The sequence below is a fragment of the Leptonotus elevatus genome, chromosome 16, assembly GCF_054856555.1.
Source record: "Leptonotus elevatus isolate MCC_2025b chromosome 16, RoL_Lele_1.0, whole genome shotgun sequence".
NCBI classification, from domain to species: Eukaryota; Metazoa; Chordata; class Actinopteri; order Syngnathiformes; family Syngnathidae; genus Leptonotus; species Leptonotus elevatus.
In genome coordinates this window covers 10,813,935-10,822,342 of record NC_141254.1, presented here as the reverse complement: position 1 = coordinate 10,822,342, position 8,408 = coordinate 10,813,935, and the positions used below count along the sequence as shown (strand labels likewise).

The following is an 8,408-nucleotide window of genomic DNA, read 5'->3' as shown; positions in this document are numbered from 1 at the left end:
GCATAACAACTGAATGTACTTATTGTAGATAAAAAAAAAATAAGCAACATATCAGATTCTCACGTAAGGATCACTGAAAAGCGGCCCTGTTCCCAATCAGCTAATTAGAATCCCCTCCGTCCAATCACGCGCTATAAACCCGAGCGGGCGCGCCTGGCTCCGGTTTCACTCTCTGGCTCCAGGATGGAGGGCTTCCCGTCCGCCTTCCCTCCGCCCTACAGCGTGGTGTGCGCCCCCGCTGCGGGCCCAGTCATGGCACCGACGCCGGCCCCGGGTGGCGTCTGTTGGGCCAAACGGGAGGCGCGCTTCGTTACGCCGCACGGCCTCAACTACCTGGAGTTGTGCAAGGCCATCTTGGCCCAGGCGGGGCCAGCCTCCGGTGCACGAACTCGGGAGTGCGGCGTACAGGTGAACGCTAAAGTGGACAAAACGGTGCAGTGCTCCCTGGGGCCCAAGACGCTGCTCGGTCCGGGGGAGGTTGATTACCTCCAGCCTGCGGGGGAGGAGGAGGAGGAGGAGGAGGAGGTGGTGGAAGAGGACGAGGACGATGACGATGACGACGGCGGGAAGGTGGTCCGCACGCCTCCGGCGAGGCAGCTGCACCTCTTCACCCGGCCGGTGTCCATCTACTCGCCGGTGTTCGAGCGCGGCTTTCGGGTCAAGCTGGACGAGGGCGAGTCGGAATCACGTGACGACGAGGAGGAGGAAGAGGAGGAGGGGGCCAAGCATCCGGATGAAGTCCACAAGGCCCCCGTACATCGTCCCAACAGGGGCTCCGATTTACAGGTGGGCTTTTTGACCTTCTCCACAAATTCCACTGAAAATGTTTGTGACCCATGAACAGTTATTGAATACATTCTTCTTATTTCTTTCTTTTTTACAGACATATAAACAAAAGTTATATTTAAATTCAATGTTTTTTTTCCTTGGAATTTTTTTTAGTATTTTCTTGAACTTTGGGTCAATCTGACTCATAACAAGAATATGAAAATTATATGAATGCAAGTATAGCTCTCTCAAGACCCCGTACGTACATTTCCTTCGGGTCAACTTGGCCCGTAATGACAAGAAAAAACTAAAAACATGTACATGGGAAAAAATAATTTACATGACACATACTAAACCCCAATTTATATGTATATTTTCTTCTACTTCTACTAAATATTCAGCGGGTCACATTGACCCATTGACATTTTGAGTTTGTACTGTAGGTGATGTGAATGTGCGTCTATGTGCTGTGCAGTTCCTGGAGCAGAAGTACGGCTTCTTCCACTGCAAAAAGTGTAACATCCGGTGGGAGAGTGCTTACGTGTGGTGCATCTCTGGAACTAACAAGGTTAATTCACCTACAGAGGATATCAAAAGTCTACACACCCCTGTTCAAATGCAAGGTTTTTGTGATATACAGAAAAGAAAAGAAAAAAGACCAAGATAAATCATTTAACTAATCTTGAATGTGATTGGCCAATTCTACCATTAAGGTGTTTACATTGTAACGCATCACCGCAGGTGTACTACAAGCAGCTCTGCCGGAAGTGTCAGGTGAGCTTCAACCCCTACAGAGTGGAGTCCATCATATGCAAGGTAGGAAGAGCTGCAAGGTTAAAAACGGAAAGAAGGAATACTACGCGTCTTCTCTGTGTTGTGTTTCAGGGCTGCTCGGAGACGTGCTGCAGCTGTGAGAAGAAGCACAGGCACATCAACATGACCAGGCCTCACCGCCAGGATCTGTGCTGCCGATGCCGGGGCATGAAGCTCTCCTGTGATGCCACCTACAGCTTCAAGTACATAGTGTGATGTCATGACGCCGATGATGTCATTGGCACTCTCTGCCTGCCTCCCCCTTGTCATTTTTCTTAGGAATAAATTAAGTGCATCTCAAGTGTGGACTAAGAATTATTTACCATAAATTAACCTTCTTGTTACTTACTTGGTCAATTTGACCCCTGGCATGTGAAACCATTTAAGTGTCATAAATGGGGTATGGAAAACCCCAATAAATTTAGTTCATATAATGTCATTAACTCACAAGGTCAATATAATTCATCCTAAACCACTACCAAATAAACAATGGGTCAATTTAACCCGCAACCAAACCAGGAGGATTGAAACTGGATTAGGTGATGTTACTGTTCTGTTTCCCACGAACAGCCATAATGTTCCTGAGTCAAATTGACCCGGGGCAAGATTAGCTACCCCCAACCTAAAAAGGGCTATAAAAAAATAAATAAATTAGGTGCTAGACTTTTTTTCTTTTTTTAAAACCCTTTTTATGTTGGTTTCACATGAACAGCAATGTTGCTGGGTCAGTTTGACCTGCACCATGTTTATCCAGTATCAAAACTTACTACCTCTTTGAATCACCAATTCACTATTAATAGGAGTCAGTCACTATATAAACAAGAACAACCTTGCAATGGGTCAATTTGACCCGCAACATAACGGATGGGTCAAAACAATTGTCAGGTGTCTTAAATAGCCCAAGAATCAAGAACTGCAACACTTTTTTTTTTTTTACATCCTGACTGAAATACACCCATTTAAAGAGGCAAAGGCCATTTTTATTCTTGTCATCTGCATGCGCCACATTCATGGATCACTTGAAGTGCTGCTTCTACCAGGGAAAATGGCTGTTTTTTGCTGTCCACCTAGAAACGACCCGAATGAGAACAAGCGCTCTAGAAAATGGATGATTTGTTTCAACTTTTACTTTGGACACCAAGTTGGACAGAACCGAAAAGGACGTCACACAAAGGCTGTAAAAGTATTTACACGGTGGACAAAAACAACTACAGTTTTCAATCTAAAAAGCTTTTTTTCTTTTTTAAAAATGTGCAATTTCTCGTTCGTTGGCATGCGCACACACACACACACACACACACACACACACACACACACACACACACACACACACACACACACACACACACACACACACACACACACACACACACACACACACACCAAGAAAACATACCCGCGTGAGCTTGAAGCTCCTTCAGTAGCGCAGACAAATGGATCAACTTTTCAGATTGATCAATAATAAATATTTGCAACACTCCCTATAGGATGCATGCAGGTCACATGACTGATGAGGGGCGGGAAGTGATCAGTAGTCACACACTTTTTGTCAGTGCTGAATGTCAGCAGACACACACTCTCATACACACACACACGCACGCACGCACGCACACACACACACACAAATTGCTACGGTTTCAAGGTCCAGGCAAAACATGGGATTGGCATCGAGGGGGTGTGACAATGCCAAGGTGCTACGGAGTCACGGCGACGGCACGGATGCCGTTAGCGTTAGCGGCAGTCACGCAGAAAGACAGCTGATGTGTCTTTGACGTTTCAGTCATCTCGGGTCAAGTTATTCCAGCATTTGGCGTCTCTGTACAGTAAGTAACACTTCCTCCTGTAGGTCCGTTTAGTGCAATGGGGACAATCCGGGATGAGGCGTTGCAGGCAGTGTCCACCTTCCCCATGCCAATCAGTCGTCGTTGTCGTGGCGTCCCGGTTAGCATTAGTGTCAGGTTTGGATGTAGGGGGTTCGGGGTTCTGGAGCCGGCACTCTCTGGGAGATGTGCTCCACTGTGCCCAGGTAGTCAGAAGGGGTTCTGGCAAGACGGAATGGAGACATGGGTAATGATGGGGCGATTGGCGGGCGTTGTCAACACTGAGGGGTGTCGGGTGGAAGAAGCCAGAAAGCCGTTTGTGCATTTAATTACCTGAGATCCAGCTTAAGGTCCGAGTATGCTCTTTGTCCTCAGTAAAATAATTCACTTTGTCTCCACTACTAGTGCCACTTTTTGGCCTAATAGTACAACCTTAAGCTGTTGCTATGGAGGACCAAAAATGACAAAATAAAAATTAAAAGGACAGTAACGTGAAAAATCAACTTTTGGGAGCTTTTAGCAATGTTAAAATGCTAATCCCTCACCAAAAACATCACCTAAGTGGTGTTTTCCTGCATTCACCACACACGACACTCAAAAAATAAAAATAAATGCGATAAATACATAAATAGATTTAAATATCAATCAATCAATAAAAAGGTTCTCATATTTATGTATTTCATTCTGCAGACGCTGTCAGCATGAAATGCCTCATGAACTGTTATTCAAATGAGGGGGCGGTCCTAGGCATGTCTTAGGTTGGACTCCGCCGTCACACGTCACAAGTTCCTGTAAACAACAATTGTCGACAGATTGAGATGTCGATCAACCAATAGGTAAATAGTTGAACCCAAGACACACTTAGGACTGCCCCTCATTTGAATAACCTTTCATGCGGACAGCATCTGCAGCATGAATTAATAAATATGAGAGCAGTGCGTTTTAGTTGATTGACATTTAATTATATTTATATATTTATTTTTATATTTATTTCCATGTTTATTTTTATATTTTTACTTGCCAATTGCAAGGCACACAGAGACGAACAACCATCCACACACACAATCACACCTATGGACAATTTGGAGTGTTCAATTAACCTGCCATGCATGTCTTTGGAATGTGGGAGGAAACCGGAGTACCCGGAGAAAACCCACGCAAGCACGGGAAGAACATGCAAACTCCACCCAGGAAGGCCGAAGCCTGGACTCGATCTCACGTCCTCTGCACTGGGAGGCGAACGTGCTAACCAGTATATATATATCTATATATATATATATAGATAATTTGTTGTCGTTTTTATTGCCATGAATGTTTATTTTTTTGTATTACATTTTTGAATTATATTTTTTATATCCGTTTTCATTTTCATTTTTATTTATTAAATAATTTTTTATTTTGGCATTTTTGGTCCACCATATTTGTGAATCTCAGGTTTGGACATCGGGAGGTTCAGAGTTCAGTAACCCCCCAGCTTTGAGGAGGGGCAGGGCGGCATGCTCCACCTTGCCCAGGTAGCGAGACAAGGGTGTGCCGGCGCCAGCGAGGGGGCAGCAACAACCCCATGCTGCGGCCTCCCCTGGGCCCTCAGGATGGGGTGAAGCGGGAGGCCCGGTTGCTGAGACGGGGGGGCGGGTGATGACGGGGCCTGGGTATGGAGAAGGCGACCGAGGAAGGTACTGGCGCTGAGGGTTGCCGGGCGGCACGTCGGAGTAAGCCAGCAGATTTGGCTGCGATGCAACAGTCGGCAGCTTGTCGCGTTTGTTGCCGAACGGTGGGCGTCCTGCGAAGGCATCAAAATGCCGCGCCGCTCCTGAAAAATGAACAAGGGTAGAAAAGTCTAGAATCGGTTGGGGAAGGTGTTGGGAACCGTCGTTCGGAGGCACACGGGAGGCGGCTCCTCGGTACGCCGCGCCGCGCTCCTCGGGGGGCTCCCAGGGTGCTGCTGTCAGAGGCTGGTCCCGGAGGCGCTGGAGTCGGGGAGGTAGGTGGTGACCACGCGGTAGCCCTGAGCGCGGCGGATCATGTCGCGGATCTCGCCGTTGAGCTCCAGTAGCTTGGAGCAGATCAGGCCCAGGTCCTGACGGGAGCCCACCAGGGCGATGGTGCCCGTCTGGCCCAAAGTCTGGTGTCGGAAGTACACGTTGAGCAGAGTCTGGACCTCCTTCTCTGAGCCGCCGCCAAAAACGCCGTGAGGCCACCGACGCCTGGAGCAAATTCAAATCTCTAATGTCGCTTTTGTATCGTCACATCCGATTTAACATTTCCTTGTTTTTGCATACCTGCACTCTTGAATGTAGCGGACGGCCTTGGTGAACTCGTGGTTCTTGAGACACTCCAGTATGGCCTTGACCGCCGCCTCTGATGACGGGAAGCTGGGCACCACCATGGCGGCCATGTGGGCAGCGTGGGCGTGGACTGAATGGGTCGAGTGTTCGTGTTCCAGGTCGCTGGCCACCGCCGCCTCTGCCGCCTGCAGGCTGCCGCGAAGCTCGCTCAGCTCCCGAGACATGTTCAGCAGCTAAAACAACAATGGAAAAAGGAAGTTCTACCAAGTTCTTGGACTTTTACATTGAACTAGGGATAGGCCGATTATCGGCCGGGCTGATTATCGGTGCCGATATTCAGCATTTTGACGAATATCGGCATCGGCCTTTTTGAAGAATCATATGGCTAAAAATATATTAATTTAAAAATGTGTCAACTTAAGGAAAGTACAATATTTATTTTTCAGTTAACATTATAAGAGATGCTGCTGACCCTGGCAACTCTCTGCACCTTCTCTTTTTGTTTGAAATTATAACTAAGATAAGTAAAATTTTAATACTGAAAGATATTTAGAAATTTTGGAAAACTTTATTTACTGTAGAAAACAATAGGGAGCTATTGTTTAAGTTTTTATTTCACTTTTGAAGACACTACTGCCCTTGGGAGATCCCTGAACTTTTTGTTAGAATTTTAAAGCATAAATGTCAATTTTTTTTAACTCCAATATTTTACGAATCCTAAAAGTTGCCCAATAAACATACGCTTAACAATTCAACAAATTTAAGAGCTGAAGTTTGTATTTTTTAGTGAAAATGAATACTAATAATCGATATCGGTATCGGCCGTGAAATAACCAAATTGGTCTATCAATTGAACTGTGGCTTACTTTTACATTTCACTTTCTGTAGGTGTGCCAAAATATTTGCCAGTTGAGTTTCTAGTGTAAACACTCACCTCAGGGACGGAACTGATCGCATGCACCTGCCCGATGAGCGAGCAGTAGGACTGGAAGAGCAGCAGGAGTTGAAAATGCAGCTTGTAAAGCCTCTGGCACAGCTCCAGTTGCTGTAAAAGTGAAGAAGAACAACATCAGTCAGGACGTCACGGACATGGTCACATCAAGACGTGATTGCGGCGTGCGTGCAGAATTGATTAGTGTTGTTATTCGGCGGGAGCAAAGAGAAGAAGAACTTACGGCCAGAGACTCCATTTGCTAGAGCGTGAGAGCGTGTTAGAGGAAGAAAATAGCGTCAGTCAGACACATGCCAACTTACGCAGTCAGCATCTTTGTTGTCTGTTGTCAAAGCTCTTAAATGAGACATATTATGCATTTTTGGAAACTAACATTACAGTAAGGTTAAAGGTAAGTAGCACTGCGGTGTTAGCATATGCTAGTGTTAGCTTCTGATAAATAATATTGTTTTCCTATTTTTATTATAATTTCTTAGCCACCATATGACCACACCACTACATTTGTGTGGTCATATGGTGGCTAAGAAATTATAATAAAAATAAATAAATAAATAAAATATGTTTATAATTCTTGATCCTTCAACAGACATTGTTACAAGACCTTGGAACTCTCAAAAAATAAAATGCAGAATATGCCCCTTAAAGTTATTAAACAAAGCCAACCACCAACAGGAAGTGGGAACAGGGAGTACACAAGAGTTCCCTACTTTCTTCTCGGAGTCTCCAGGCTGGCAGGTGACCACGTTGTCGCCGGGGCACCTGGGAAAAGTGTCCTTGCAGCTGCGTAGCCACTGAAAAACACATCAATATATTACGCCCCAAAAATATATTTTTGTATATTTTTGTTATTTAAATGTTAGTTTAAGCCCGTAATGGATTTCTACCTCACATTCACATGGGTTGTATTCATTTTATATTTTTGCTGCCATATTTGTATTTTTTTAAGATTGTGTAAATAAACAAAGCCAGGCGTATATTTAAAAAACAATTCCTAAGGTCCCAACACTCCTAAAGTTCCTTGCGATTGTTACCGTGACAGCCGCGTCCTCTTTTGTGTTGTAAGTGTCCAGGTACTCCTGCAGCTCTAGCGCGCTGAACTTCATCTTCTCCAGGAGGCCGTAGGACATGATCTAAAAAGCATGAGATGTGAGGCCAGAGTCCACAAGCGACCCGATGGGCCGCTCGCGTGCGGACAACTCACGGTGTCGGCATCGATGTATATGGTTGGGCAGTCGGAGCAGGTGGTCAGCATCTGAGATGACTTGAGGAACTTGGAGCCGATCCCCCTCAGTCCCTCGCCCAGGTAGGAGGCCACATCTGTGGTCAGGGTGCAGAACTTCCCTTGGAGGTTCTGGAGAGGAAGAGGTGACGAAGACTTCGAAAGGTGGCAAATCTCCGCTTTGAATGGTGTCTCAATTTGAGGCAGGAAAAACCCTGGCAACATTCCGGAGGCCTCACCCTGAAGAGCGACGAGAAGACCTGGAAGGTGTAGACGGCGCATGAGCCATCCGAGTCGGTCACCAGCTGGTTGACGTGACAGCGCCACGCCTCCTCGGCATCCTCGCACACGGCCGGTTGGAAGGCGGCCAAAATGGCGGAGAAAAATGGCGACGGCGGCGGCGGGAAGCCCAAATCCTCCAGATCGTCCACGTCGTCACGTAACCTGTCGTCGCAGTGATGAGAAACAAGATTTCAGTTGGATAACTTCTGCACGGGTGAGCCAAAACGTGAAATCATCACAAAACCCCGCCCACAAAACTTTATACG

The 8,408-nt window shown here is 46.3% G+C and overlaps 2 protein-coding genes across 10 annotated transcripts in view; one reads left to right on the top strand and one right to left on the bottom strand.

The window, feature by feature from the left end:
* The first annotated feature begins 75 nt into the window (after positions 1 to 75).
* On the top strand, positions 76 to 1,882 carry zar1l (zygote arrest 1-like). Its single transcript, XM_086099024.1, has 4 exons — positions 76 to 786; positions 1,244 to 1,336; positions 1,510 to 1,584; positions 1,654 to 1,882. The coding sequence occupies exons 1-4, from the start codon at positions 184 to 186 to the stop codon at positions 1,795 to 1,797; spliced, it is 915 nt and encodes a 304-aa protein (XP_085955150.1). The 5' UTR covers positions 76 to 183; the 3' UTR covers positions 1,798 to 1,882.
* Positions 1,883 to 2,690: 808 nt separating this feature from the next.
* fryb (furry homolog b (Drosophila)) overlaps positions 2,691 to 8,408 on the bottom strand; it is a 46,999-nt gene continuing 41,281 nt past the window's right edge. For 8 of the 9 annotated variants that reach the window (XM_086098053.1, XM_086098047.1, XM_086098051.1 and 5 more), the window contains 8 exons: positions 8,100 to 8,304; positions 7,843 to 7,992; positions 7,673 to 7,771; positions 7,349 to 7,432; positions 6,865 to 6,882; positions 6,624 to 6,734; positions 5,684 to 5,922; positions 2,691 to 5,608 (listed from right to left, as the gene is read on the bottom strand). In XM_086098053.1, coding sequence (XP_085954179.1) covers positions 5,350 to 5,608; positions 5,684 to 5,922; positions 6,624 to 6,734; positions 6,865 to 6,882; positions 7,349 to 7,432; positions 7,673 to 7,771; positions 7,843 to 7,992; positions 8,100 to 8,304 — 1,165 coding nt within the window. In that variant the 3' untranslated portion in view covers positions 2,691 to 5,349. The remainder of the gene's footprint in view (positions 5,609 to 5,683; positions 5,923 to 6,623; positions 6,735 to 6,864; positions 6,883 to 7,348; positions 7,433 to 7,672; positions 7,772 to 7,842; positions 7,993 to 8,099; positions 8,305 to 8,408) is intronic. The other variant, XM_086098054.1, reaches the window with a different exon arrangement.

What these genes read in the sequence shown, in the direction of transcription:
- zar1l (XM_086099024.1), top strand. Translation starts at nt 184, where the DNA reads ATGGAGGGCTTCCCGTCCGCCTTCCCTCCGCCCTACAGCGTGGTGTGC. An exon ending in ACAGGGGCTCCGATTTACAG is followed by an intron (nt 787 to 1,243) that starts GTGGGCTTTTTG and finishes TGTGCTGTGCAG; the next exon opens with TTCCTGGAGCAGAAGTACGG. An exon ending in GCATCTCTGGAACTAACAAG is followed by an intron (nt 1,337 to 1,509) that starts GTTAATTCACCT and finishes GCATCACCGCAG; the next exon opens with GTGTACTACAAGCAGCTCTG.